General features: G+C 39.1%; 1 protein-coding gene across 1 annotated transcript in view; it reads left to right on the forward strand.

Annotated features, from left to right (window-relative positions):
* Positions 1 to 3,778: 3,778 nt before the first annotated feature.
* The window catches only part of LOC134675736 (putative serine protease K12H4.7), a 55,033-nt gene continuing 44,049 nt past the window's right edge, over positions 3,779 to 14,762 (forward strand). The window contains exons 1-4 of the mRNA XM_063534046.1: positions 3,779 to 3,782; positions 11,164 to 11,321; positions 11,367 to 11,522; positions 12,100 to 12,278. Of these exons, the coding sequence (XP_063390116.1) occupies positions 3,779 to 3,782; positions 11,164 to 11,321; positions 11,367 to 11,522; positions 12,100 to 12,278 (497 nt within the window). The remainder of the gene's footprint in view (positions 3,783 to 11,163; positions 11,322 to 11,366; positions 11,523 to 12,099; positions 12,279 to 14,762) is intronic.

A 14,762-nucleotide genomic window follows, 5' to 3' on the forward strand; every position in this document is an offset into this window, starting at 1 on the left:
CCCACCTATGGGGCCCGAGGGGGGGGGTCAAAGTACCGCTCCGCCTGAATTCATTCTAAAAATTCTAACAGGCCACGTTAAGCTAATAGGTCATATTTGGTATCAATTTCGGATAAATCAATAACGTAGAATTCATTTCTGGTATAAAAAAATTGCAATTTGTAGAAAAAAATTTAAAAAAAATTTAAAAATCCAATTTTACAAGTGCAATTTTTATTTTTTATTTAGTATCAAAATTAAACTGCCTGGTTTTTCTACATACCAAAAATATGAAATTAAGGCCTATTTAATGCAGATTTCAAAAACATAACTTTTACTTACCTTTATTAAAAGAAAATTGCATAAAAAAAAACTTATATCGTCTCGCGCGGTGAATATCTTTTTACTGACATCGGCATCGTTATAGACAACATCCGAAGTACACACTCTGGAGACCGATTAAATGTATTGTTTATTGTTGTAGATCCTTTATAGATCCTATTATAAAGATAGAAAAGCGTACAAATATTATTTTTTATATGTCGTTCAGTGAAAAAAGGGACCTAGGAAAAAAAATTCACAGAGCCTCGCGTTTGTATAGAAGCATACTCGTATTTAATTAGTGTCAACCAGTCCATGGACTCCATGGTCGCTGTTCTCAATGAATAAGAAGTAGACTGTAAGTATTATTTAATCTTTTTATTACATTATACCACACTTTAATTTTGTGACTTGTGTATTACAAAATACAATTCCTTCCCCCGGCACGTCTTTAAACTTGCTCAGTCTGTCTTCTTGGGAATGGAAGCAAGGAGCAGATGACTGTTTCCAAACTGTTCTGACAACCCTGCTGTGGCCAGAATATGGTTGAAACTGACATATATTATATACGTGAATGATGAAATGTAGCCATTCATGTGTCGGGGGAAGGAATTGCATTAATACACAAGACGCAACATTAAAGTGTGGTATAATGTAATAAGTAAGTAGATTAAATAATACTTATAGTTTACTTCTTATTAATAGGGAATATTACGCAAAACTCTGCGTAGGTAGTGCCACTACCACTATCTGTCACAATCTGGGGGACTACCGCGAAACAAGAAAATCGAAGTTTCGTTGTCTAATCCCTCTATCACTCTTGCATATTCGATAAAGAGGCAGATAACTTAATTTTGATTTTCGCGTTTACCGGTAGGCCCTTGTTAACAAACCGCCTTGATGCATCAATGTCATATTTTACTGTCTGTGATATGTCAAAAAACAGTTTAAGGTACAGTATGTATAAGTTAGTTTATGAATTTACTAGAGTCGGTAGTGCTGCACTCTGGCGGCAGAACATTGCAGTAATATCCCCTATTGAGAACAGCGACCATGGAGTCCATGGAGTGGTTGGCACTAACTAAATACCTACGAGTATGCTTCTATACAAACGCGAGGCTCTGTGATAATTTTTTCCAAGGTCCCTTTTTTCACTGAACGACACATATAAAAATATTTGTACGCTTTTCTATCTTTATAATGGAATCTACAACAATAAACAATACTTTTAATCGGTCTCCAGAGTGTGTACTTCGGATGTTATCTATATCGATGCCGATGTCGGTAAAAAGGTATTCACCGGCGCGAGACGATATAAGTTTTTTTTTATGCAATTTCCTCTTAATGAAGATATGTAAAAGTTATGTTTTTAAAATCTGTATTAAATAGCCTTTATCATCATATTTTTTCAATGTAGAAAATACAAGCAGTTTAATTTTGACAATAAATAAGAAACAAAAATTAAACTTGAAAAATTAGATAATTTGAGTTTTTTTTATTTTTTTCTACAAATTGCTATTTTTTTATACCAGAAATGAATTCTACGTCATTAATTTATCCGAAATTGATACCAAATATGACCTATTAGCTAAACGGGGCCTGTTAGAATTTTAAGAATGAAGCCGGGCGGAGCGGTACTTTGACCCCCCCTCTCGGGCCCCAGAGGGGGGGCTCCTTCGGGCTACCGATCGAAATCGGCTTGTTTTGATATAAGGAACAACTGTGCCAAGTTTCATGCTTTAATCAAGAAAAAAAAGGTTCGACCTTTTTTTGTCACTTAGAATCCTAGCTAAAACATTTTAACTCCCATTTTCATTGCTTTATAGTGTACGCCTAAATGGATAAGGAATATGTAATATACACATAATTAAGTGTAAATCAATGATTACGATATAAAGGTATTCGCCTAATTACTCAATCTTATCAGACACTGGCTTAGTTATCTAAACGCACGTGGGTAAAGTGACATAACTCAAAGAATCGACATAGTTATGTTGCATAAAATTTAGCTACCTATTCACTATTTTATTTTAAATCAAAATATTCCTACAATTAAATAATATACAAAACAAAAACAAAATTAAATAACGTGTTTCAAAATTAAACTGGGAGTAAAAGGTAAGTACTCTTTATTATATTTTGTTTCTTTCTAGTAAACGTAAATGTTAAAGGACAGAATGATCTGACCTACTTTGCAAAAAGTGCTTTCAGGAAACATTTTTCACTTAATTTGGCGTGGGTTCTCTTTTCAAAAACCGACTAAACTTTCCTTGTCTCGTAATTTAGAGGCGAAAAGACGAAAATATTTGTAATCATTTTCCTTTCCTTTAAAAATTAAGTTATTTTTAAGGATATTAGTTAAACGATATTAAAAATACTAACCTAACCTAAAATCTAATTGCACAGCAAAACAACATTCTGCTTGGTAAATCAGAATTTTTTTGAGAGACGATTTTAAATATCTCTAATTTTGAGGTCGTGAGTAAAACGTGGGCCTGTGAAATAAATGTACATATTTCAGGAAAGTGACAAAAATGACTTGATAGTTTAAAAACTTTACGATAAAAAGCATATTCCAAAATTCAGCCCGCTTCGAAAAAGGCGTAATATCGCGAAAGACTTGATTATACATAAAGATGACGAAAATTTAACGGTCCCGTAAAAATGAACATAAAAGAACGTGTAAAAAGAAAAAAGAATTTTCGTACTTATGTCCCTTGTAAGTATTGTTGAGTTTTTGTTTGTAGGTCAGACTTTGGCCCGGTTTTGTATGAACGGGTCTCGATTTAAGTATATTTTGTGCGTGTAAGTAGGTACTTATGATACTTTATTGCTTGGATGTGTATACGGTGCTATTAAATTGTATTGTATTGGAAGGAGTTAAAGGAGTATTTAGGTGCAAAATGGCGTAACAGCACAGATTATGTGATGACATCATTACATTTTTATTATTTAGGAAATGTATTGAAAAAACGTAAAATATATTATAACATCTTTCACATACATCAGTGTCAGAACTGTCAGAGCATTGCGCCCGCTTATGATCATTTTATTTTGATCATAAGCGGGCGCAATGATATTTACCAGTCGCTTTTCGGTGAAGGAAAACATCGCGAGGAAACCGGACTAATCCTAATAAGGCCTAGTGTACCCTCTGGGTTAGAAGGTCAGATAGCAGTCGGTTTCAAAAAAACTAGTGCCTACGACACTTCTTGGGATTATTTGTCTAGCGGACCTCAGGCTCCCATGAGCCGCGGCAAAATGCCGGGATAACGCGAGGAAGAAGAAGACCCCGAACCAATTCGTTTCCAATCTAATTTAAGTACAGGCATAAAATTCTATATTTTTAACTTACCTATATTACGTACTAAGCGAGCGAATTAGAATATTATCGCTCAAGATAAAACGATAATTAACAGATAATAGCGATAAGTGATTATTTTATTGACAAAAAGAATCGGACCAGCGCTGATCAAACATGTGTAAGTAATGGGCATTTATTTATTAAAGTTGTGCTAATTATCGATTGACAGCAAAATCTACCTAAATACATAAATAGTAATGCTGAAAGTTGACGCTTGTCGCACGGCGAACAGAAAATGGTACATTACGATACAAATGCGAAAAGTAGGAAATTCGTAACGATTGGTGTTAAACTATGGGAATCGCATAAATAGAGAAGGTACCTATATTTAAAATTTATTATTTCATATCATGCACGGAATAAAACACCGTAAAAAATAATACAAAAACGTAGACTGCCTTTATTTTCATACACAATTTATATTTAATAAATCCGAAAAAAAATTGAAGAGAAGGTAACATGACCGTGACGTTATCGTTCTGTTTTTTATTTAGATTCCATAGCGGCTTATCGTTTTGACTGTTCGAAAAAAGAAACTGATTTGACTAGTCATGCAGTCTACTACCCTATTAGTGAAAATAATCAAATTAGTCTCACCTTCTAAACACTGTCTCCACTGTGTCTACAAACTCTGGTATTACCAAGGGAAACCCATTGACCACAAATATTCGAGGTGTTTCCCGTAATTTGAGAGACGAATCAGGTAATCCCGGATTCAAATAGGTATATTGTGGTGTAATTCGCTCGTGCCGACTTGCATGTTGACTTGTTTTATTGGGTCATAATTACACAGTAGTTATTAGGTTTATGTTTTTCCTTTGGATACACTAAAACTAACTAAAAGTTGACAATCGAATTGCAGGGCGAATTGGATCCCACAAAAAATCGGTATATTTTGTCAAAAGACTGTCTTATTTCAAACAGAGACAGAGAGAATCATATTATCTTTGCACCCAAGAGACTAGGATGAGTAATATGAGTATAGTTTTTTGTTCTTATTTATGTACTTTGGATTGACTAACTATACCTATATACACAAATTTTCGATGACAGGTATTGCATGGTAAGAGCAGAAAGGTACGGTGCAAATTTTAGTGCGCTTTTATCAATGGAATATTTCAAATGTCAACGGGTTTTTCATCTTGATCCGTTTCACCCTGTGTTTCAATTTGCATCGATCTACCCTAGTTAGATTAATCAAAATCAAGCGGTTTACTCGTTTTCAGTGGCGTGCAGTGCATACAAAAAAAGGTAGGCACTAGGGTAGGCAGTCCATACAAAATGACCAAAAAAAAAGTTGCCGATTTTTATAGTTTGCGTTACATTCCTTCAAGAATGACTCTTCTAGAGCCCGATTTAAGTCTTATCTCCACTGCACGCCACTGCTCGTTTTACTACCACAAACCCAATTAAACATTATAATTTACATATAGACTAAGTAAAAGGTAAATTTTAAAGGGTTACCTACGCTAAAAGTCATCCGCGACCCAAAGGATTAGTTTATAATTACGATAGCGTCTCGTGATTACAGATAATCCAGATAATACCAGATAATACACAACTGGTTTAATTCTGTACGGGATTCTCCAATAAATTAACTGTTTATATTAGTTTTTGATAACGATCTCGCTTTTCCGTTTTCCGGGAATTGAGATTATTAACCTAGAGGAAAATTGAGTTGTTGTTCTAACATTTGGGGCATTATCTATGAAAAGGGATCTTATTGTCGATGGCGCTTACGCCGCACAGCAACGCGCGTCATTGTATTTATATCGGAGCATCAATAAAAAGGGCGTAAGCGCCATCGACAATAAGGTCCCTTTTCATAGATAACGTCACATTTAAATATAGAGATGAAGAGTTAATAAAACGCCAAAAATATTGTGTACCTACATTGTGTAAGCACACGCCTTTCGAAACAAGAATGTAGGCAGCCGGCAATTGTTAAAATAATAAACGTTCAAAATGCAATGCTTGATATCTATATATATATTATATGCTCATGGAAAAGAGAAATTACAGCACCACGATTATAAACTTTAAGGTAAAGTGGCATACGACCACGGCTATCCTCTGAATCTCTGTAAATATATATATATATAAAAAATAGTAAATTATCATACGTTGTATTTTTTTATTAAATAAATAATTTGGCCAAGTCCGAGATAGCTCGAGGCATTTAGTGTTCCGTACGGCTACCATCAGTTTGGCATTGACATAAACGATATCGTGAACGTAATTTACTTCCTATAGGTATATCTCTTTCGCACTAATATGTCAGTACGAGCGAGATGCATAGAAAGTAAATTACGTTCACGCCCACGGTAGCGTTTATGTCAATGCCAAACTGATGGTAGCCGTACCGCTCGCATCGTTACATTTTACAGAGGTTGTTTGCCTGTTTTTAGGGTACCGTATTCAACTACATACACAGAACAATAGTACAAAGTGTCTAAGTGCGAAGGCCGAAGGCCGAGCTTTAGCAAAATGTTATCGCTTTAGCACAGAGCAATAGTACAAGTGTCTAAATGTGAAGGCCAAAGGCCGACCTCCGCGTAGCCCGAAGGCCCGAAGCGTCCAGGATGTCAGTGCTTTAACACAGAACAATAGTACAAGTGTCTAAATGCGAAAGCCGAAGGCCGAGCTCCGCGTAGGGCCGAAGGCCCGAAGCGTCCAGGATGTTAGTACTTAATACTTAAATACAGAACAATAGTATAAGTATCTAAATGCGAAGGCCGAAGGCCGAGCTCCGCGTAGGGCCGAAGGCCCGAAGCGTCCAGTGGCCCGTTTATCAAAAGCTTGTAACTTGTAATACAAGTGGAAGTCCCTTTTTGTCAGCTTTTGTTAGAAAGGGACTTCCACTTGTATTACAAGTTACAAGCTTTTGATAAACAGGGCACTGGCTGTCAGTTCTGTGTTTAACCACTGATATCTTGCAGGCGTCGGGCCTTCGGCCCTACGCGGAGCTCGGCCTCCGGCCTTCGCATTTAGACACTTGTATTAATTACCTGTGTTTAGAACTGACCTCCTGGATGCTTCGGGCTTTCGGCCCAATGCGACTTCAGCCTTTGGATCTTGCGACTTAGACACTTGTACTTAAAAATACTTGGAAAAGTTACGGGAGGCGCGCGTCTGTCGGACGATTCGGATCTTCGAATCGCTCCTTCGTCCTTTGCATTTAGTTAGATTCTTGTACTATTGCTTTGTGTTTGAATACCGAAGTCGAGCATCTCGCGAATGCTTGATGTATTATAATAATTTAGAGTAAGGCCAAGCGCGCACCACGATTTTTTGTCCTGCGATAATTTTGTCGCAGAAATGCAACGTATGTGTTTATATGTTAGTGCGCGCATATGCGACAAAAAAATCGCAGTGATTTTTAAATTGTGATTTGTCACATTTTTCCGCGAGTGTTCGCGACGCGATTGTCGCAAAGTGAATTGCAGCATGCGGAGTTGTATGGCCCCGCGCGCACTCTGATAATAAAATCGCACCCCGGCCGGACCTCAGTCGGCATTTCGCTCTCCAAACCCCAACATCTCGGCACCTGCATCTCCAATGGAGTCTCAAAATGAGACGCTAGATGTTGACCAATTAATTATGGAAATAGACGGGGATCACCTTTGTGTTATAAATGCTCAAAGTCATACAGCAATCGCATATTAAAGACACGTTTCATGACAAGCAACTGGTCGACTTTTTCATTTTCATCGCAGTGCGCGCAGTGAATTTTCTGCGATATATTACAGCGCGATTCTAAAATCGTGTCGCAAAAATTAATATCATGGTGCGCGCTTGGCCTATAATACCTTAAAATGTAACATACTCCTTCAATTTGAATTTAGAACTCATTATTATTTTTTATTTGATTTTGTTTCTAGTTCTATGCCATATATATAGACTTTAATATTATTTAGAACTGCTAAAAAACAAGATCGGCTTACTTTAAATATTTCGTCAATTTTACCTTTGTTTCTAAAAACTGTGATATTTAACTGTCATATACTATTAATGTCTTCCAAAATTATTTTCTCGTAACAGGACTGAGGGGCTACCGCGTAAACCGAAATTCGCAATTTGCGGGGATCTTTCTCTTTTACTCCAATGAAGGCGTAATTAGAGTGACAGAGAAAAATGCTCGCAATTTGCGAACTTCTATTTTCGCGGTTATAGCCCTGAATCTTGTTGCTCACCGATCCGTTTAAAAATATACATATAGCTGGTCAAGCAAATCTTGTCAGTAGAAAAAGGCGCATTTTCAAATTTTCTATGAGACGACATCCCTTCGCGCCTACATTTTTCAAATTTGCCGCCTTTTTCTACTGACAAGATTGGCTTGACCAACTTTAAGTACTGAATATAATTAATAGATATTATAATTATACAATTAATACAGAAATGTAATGGTACTTAATGAAAAGGAATATTGTGTATATTGTTTCGACGAATCAGATACTCTCAATAAAATCTATACATGAGGCCAAAGCTGTTCATAAATATTAAATGACTTTATTATCTCTATACGCCTTACTAACTCTATGTGTCCTATTGTGGAAAAAAAACACAACGACAGTCAAGAACGGAATTCTTAATTTGAATTTTTCAGATTTTTGAGATGCCTAGTCCATTGCTTGGAAAGCCCGTTCGAAATTGAAACTTATTTGCAATATAATAAGGTCGTATTTTGTAGATCTCTCTCATACTTATAGTAGGCTATTGAGATAAAATTAAATATCCCACAAAAATAAGCAAGCAGAATTAAACTTTGTGTCAAAGACATAAGTCATGAATTTCAATGCCAAAGTTTTAACTAAGGATGTTTCTCGCCTAATATGAATTGACCAGTGTAAGCATCAGTTAGCTAGCCCTAAGCAACCAAAGGTCAAGCTACAGTTGAAAAACTAATAAAGATAATGTTAAGCTGATAATTTTCCCGCCGTCTCTAGGCTTCTTTAAGTTGGGTATTGACTGGTCAGCTGCCTGTTAGCTATAGTTTTCGCGAAAATCGCCAGGACAGAGGTGAAAAATTTTGTATGAAAACTTGCAACTTTAAATGCATTTTTTGACGAAACTATTGCAGTCTAAAATGAAGTCAAAATCAGTCCATCGACTCAATTTTTTGCAAGCTTTCTAATGGTACCCCACACGATTCTTACAAATGAAAAAAGTTTCAGCCTATCCCTCTCAACCCCCTAAATTTCCCCCTTTAATAAGAAATAAGCAGTTTTGACTTATTCACAATATGAGTGGTGGTAATTGCTATAACTGTTCCAAATTTTAGGTATCTATGTCAAACGGTCTCTGAGAAAAACGTATTTAACTGATTTGCAAGACCGAAGTGATCCCATAAGTGTTCCGTAAACAAAGTTTTGTACGGAACACTAAAAATGGTAACATTTATATTATTCCTTTTTCGATCATTTTTAGATAAGAATTCTGTCTTGTTTCATACTTTTTAGAGCGCGATTTGCAGTAGTCTGGTTTTAGTTTTTGAACTTATTTTTTATTTAATTAATTTTGGGGTCATGATTTCGTTACTAACTATTTGAAGTCACTTGATATTACTTTTGCGAGGGCGTCCGCAGTACAGAAATGCATGCAGAGAGCCGCATATATATCGGGCTACGCCCGATTCCTTTGGTATGAGGGCGCCGAAGGCTCCCGTCTTTGGAACGCGTACGTCGGGCTACGCCTGACTCTTTAGTATGAGGGCGCCTTCGGCGCCCGGCTTTGGAACGCGTTCGTCGGCCTACGCCCGACTCTTAGTATGAGGGCGCCGAAGGCGCCCGGCTTTGGAACGCGTACAGCGAGCCTCGTACGTCGGGCTGCGCCCGACTCTTTTAGTATGAGGGCGCCGAGGGCGCCCGGCTTTGGAACGCGTACGTCGGGCTAACGCCCGACTCTTTTAGTATGAGGGCGCCTTGACTTTGGAACGCGTTCGTCGGGCTACGACTGACTCTTAGTATGAGGGCGCCGAAGGCGCCTGGCTTTGGAACGCGTACAGCGAGCCTCGTAGGTCGGGCTGCGCCCGACTCTTTTAGTAGTTTTGGAACGCGTACGTCGGGCTAACGCCCGACTCTTTTAGTATGAGGGCGCCTTCGGCGCCCGGCTTTGGAACGCGTTCGTCGGGCTACGCCCGACTATTAGTATGAGGGCGCCGAAGGCGCCCGGCTTTGGAACGCGTACAGCGAGCCTCGTACGTCGGGCTGCGCCCGACTCTTTAAGTATGAGCGCGCCGAAGGCGCCCAGCTTTGCCGCGTACAGCGAGCCTCGTACGTCGGGCTGCGCCCGACTCTTTTAGTATGAGGGCGCCTTCAGCGCCCGGCTTTAGAACGCGTGCAGTGTACCCCGTACGTCGGGCTACGCCCGACTCTTATAGTATGAGGGCGCCGAAGGTGCCCGGCTTTGGAACGCCTGCAGCGTACCTCGTACGTCGCGCTACGCCTACAGCGTACCTCGTACGTCGGGCTACGCCCGACTCTTTTAGTATGAGCGCGCCGAAGGCGCCCGGCTTTGGAACGGCTACAGCGAGCTTCGTACGTACAGCGTGCCTCGTACGTCTCTTGTAGGGCTGTTTCCTACATTTTGGCTGATCTGGACTTCTATACCTATTCACTTTATAAAATATTGCAGATCATTAAAAAACACCATGTATATAGTGGCCAAACAAATTTCTTTTGCAAAAACCTTCTTGTATCGCCTTAATCGGCTAATACGCGGATAGAATTCAGAGCGCTTGTAGATTCGTAGTTCGAATTACCTACCCGATAAATTAATGTTTTATCGGGTCCATGTAAGCAAAGCCGGGTGCAAAAGCTAACAATATGTATATATTTGAAATGTGCTAATTGAGCTCTTTCAAATTATATACAACACGCCATCATTACTTATTTTTATTTTTTTGGTTCGTGCCTTTATGACTTCTAGAGGGCGCCGTGTTCCTTTTTTTGTGACGTCATATAGCCTATAACCAGCGGACGCTTAAGACAATTCGAATGACATATCGTTTGTCAAATTATAATGCTTACTTTAGGAGTTCTTAGGGAACAAATGAACATACATACATACATACCCACATACATACCGGTCAAAATCATAACCCTCCTTTTGCGTTGCCGTAGTCGGGTAAATACATACCGGTCAAAATCATAACCCTCCTTTTGCGTTGCCGTAGTCGGGTAAAAATTAGTGTTTTAACTTTTTCTTTCGTTCCTCTGTCCATGAGTGTATAATTTTCCGTTTTGATTTTCCCGAACATTGTATGACTTTTACAGCTTAGTACTAATTTCGGAAAAAAATACTCTTATAGTCGCACCAATAAAAGTCTGCAGCGGATAATAGCCTACGCAGTGTAAATGTTATTTTATACGTCATAATTTCATAGAAGTTTGACGTTTAAAATGACACTTGCACTACGTGGGCTATCAAAATCGCTGCAGACTTTTTACGGTCTAACTATAATCAGCATCAATCTCGTAAAACATAAATCTACATTTCAGGGCTCCCAGGACTGTTCGTGTTCCTGGCATCAGCATCAGCTCTCCGAGACTTGGAGCCTCCAGCGCCGAGCCGCGTGTCCAGGAATGACCCCGTAGAAGGCTGGCTGACTGTCAGGCTGAACCATTTCAAGGCCAGCTTCAATGACACCTTCCGAATGGTAAGAGCACCTTCGTATATCCTGGGTACCAAGTCTAAATTCCAGGGTTATAGCTTGTTGCCCCACCTGGCTTCAGCATCAGCTCATCGAGACTTGGAGCCTCCAGCCCCGAACCGCGTATCCAGGAATGACCCCGTAGAAGGCTGGGTGACTGTCAGGCTGAACCATTTCAAGGCCAGCTTCAATGATACCTTCCGAATGGTAAGAGCATCTTCATATATCTTGGGTTCCAAGTCTAATTTTCAGGGCTATCCAGCGTGATCCTCTTACTGGCGTCAGCATCAGCTCTCCGAGACTTGGAGCCTCTTGCCCCGACCCGAGTGTCCAGGATCATTCCTGGAATTTCCCCGTGGAAAGTTGGCTGAAAGTCAGGCCATTTCAAGGCCAGCTTCAATAATACAGTCGCCATCAGATATATCAGAGCGGCCAAGATGCTCACAAATATCATTTCCTTTTTTTTCGAGAACCCATTAACTTTTGGGTTACTTCTACTCATAATCACGAGGACTATCGATTTAAAAAGAAAAAAAAAGTGTCCCAATCAGTAAAATGACACTTTTGTGACTAATTTTCACATACATTTTATATGGACCGTCACAAAACTGACACCCAAAATTTTTATGAAAAACTAGGGACACTTGTTTTCTTTGTCTCATTCAATTAGTTCTCGTGATTCTGAGTCTAAACTCTAAACCCAAAAGTTGATGATTTTTCGAAAAAAAGTAAATGGTACCATTATTCTGAAAACCCCCAGCTACATAAAACATTTATGTTCCAGCGCTACTACTACAACGACGAGTTCGCCGAAAACAACAACATCGTGATCTTCGTGGGCGGCGAATGGGCCATCCACCCCGCCTGGACCCAGGGGGGGTTGGCGTATGAACTCGCCGAGTTGACTAAAGCAGCACTCTTCTACACCGAGCATCGGTATTATGGAGACACGAGGCCGAGCGCGTGAGTATTATCGCTTATTTTGATCCTGACTCACTAAAAACGCCCAATATTTTTGGGTATTTCCCAAGGACTTACATCCTTGAAATTTATCTTGTTGACGGGGAATAATTATTGGACATTTGATACGGCACGACAATAGGTCAGGCATATCAAATATTTTAAAAGGGATTGCGTATTTTGCGAGGATTGCTTGCTTGAAGATGTTTCACCCCATAACGAGGAGCTCCAACAGGAGCACGTTTTGGTGGCGCGGAGAGATGCAGTCTGCATCGGTTAAAAATATTTGATACCTATGTATTACCAAACCTTTATATGATAATAGCAGACGCATCTGGCTTATTAGCTCTACAAGTTAACGGGTACTTACAGAAATAAATATTTCACAACACTATTCCTTAACTTTATTAGCGGACTGTTTGAAACTATTCTCTCCAAGTGTTCCGGTCATCGGAGACTTAATAAGCGCTTTATAACGGTATTTATCACTTGCGCAAGAGATTACCCGACTTCCGGCGAAGCCTTTGAAATATGCAACGCTTTGTACTAGATCTCGGAGTTTGTACTCAAGACTCTAGGAGCTTCTTTGTAAATAAGTGGTAGAGAGAACAGACCGTTTGGACGGTAAAAAAACGCTATATTTGCCTATCATCGTCGCTAACCATGTTCTATTCTATGAACCTACTCTGATACTTATCTGTTTTATTAATACTAATACCTACTCTTAATTTAAAAGGAAAACTAATATTTCTACGATTTTATTCATATTGTTTGCACCCATGATACAAAAGTTAGAGGCAGGGGGATAAAGATTTTTTTTGAGCGATTATTTCCGAAAATATTCACTTGTCAAAAAATGTTGGTTAAAGATCCCTAATTAGTTTTAAAATATCTTTCCAACGATACCTCACACTGTAGGGTTTTTGTGCTTTGTCGGAATTTATTGATTTATATAGCCATGCCAAATGGCAGCTTTCTAGCACTTATGATCACGGAGCAAAGCCTCAGACAGACAGACAGGCAGACAGACAGACGGACATGGCGAAACATATGAGTTTCACTGAAAACAGTTACACAGAGTTACACAGTTAGACAGAGATCACACTAGGTATAATACGCGTGCGTGCAGTGTGATACACGCTTACGGTTTTTTTGTCATTGAAAAGTCTGCTCCTCTCTGGCCTCAAGGCAACAAATCCCCCCGGACTCGCTCTAATCAAGTCTAAATTAATTCAACAAGAGATGAGATTGATTATTAACGACTGCTTCCTCTTGCTAATTCACGTATATTTTAACAAGAGACGAAATTACTACTAATTTAATTCCTAGCGCAAAAGTAGGTACTTCCTTTTAAATATTAAAGGTACACGAATCTGAAGAATAACGCAAGGTACTACGATAAGTGTAGCTAACTTTTAATCATAATCATCATCATATCAGAAAACGTATGGATATGTATATCCACCACTAAGGATATCCACGCTGACCAGTCTCATACGTCTCCTTTCGATCTTGACTAAGATTTTATTGCAGACCTAAAGCGACCTCCGATTTGCGGTCACCACTCGAAAACCTTTCCGATTCCTTAATTTTTTGCCCCAGTTTTGTGCCATTACGAGAACTTATATAATATTTATGTACCTATATGTAGTGATGAAAACCTTGGCTTTCTTCTTCCTCGCGTTATCCAGGCATTTTGCCACGGCTCATGGGAGCCTGGGGTCCGCTTGACAACTAATCCCATGATTTGACGTAGGCACTAGTTTTTACGAAAGCGACTGCCATCTGACCTTCCAACCCAGAGGGGAAACTAGGCCTTATTGGGATTAGTCCGGTTTCCTCACGATGTTTTCCTTCACCGAAAAGCGACTGGCAAATATCAAATGATATTTCGTACATAAGTTCCGAAAAACTCATTGGTACGAGCCGGGGTTTGAACCCGCGACCTCCGGATTGCAAGTCGCACGCTCTTACCGCTAGGCCACCAGCGCTTCGCTTTGTATTGGTAAAGAAAAAAGAAAACCTTGGCTTTGTGTTGGTAGAAATGTGTAGAGCTAAAAATGAGAGAATAAAGTGTTTCTTGTGACACGTTAAATTCCCAAAAATGAAATTACAATCCAAGTGGAAGGCGTAACCTTCGTCTTATCTTTCACTTATATCTTTTCAAAGGAGCCGTAATAGTGTTGTGCCGAATACTCCCACGATCTAACCCAGTATTCCTGAGATAGTGTCATTATTCCGGCTTTGTATCCAAACATTCCCGAGACCAAATATTGCCTAGAATATTACTTGGGAACGTAAAAGTTTTCGCTCTTATATTTCTAGTTTTTGTTATGAATAAAATAATATAAAATAATTATTTTATTTGCATAAAATATGGTACAACAAGGTGATATTGGAAAGAATTTCCTGTGCAGTGACATATTTTGCTGGTTAAGCATGCAAATGTTAACTTAAAGCTATACGTAGGTGGTATAGCGTACATTG

The sequence above is a fragment of the Cydia fagiglandana genome, chromosome 23, assembly GCF_963556715.1.
Source record: "Cydia fagiglandana chromosome 23, ilCydFagi1.1, whole genome shotgun sequence".
Taxonomy (NCBI): Eukaryota; Metazoa; Arthropoda; class Insecta; order Lepidoptera; family Tortricidae; genus Cydia; species Cydia fagiglandana.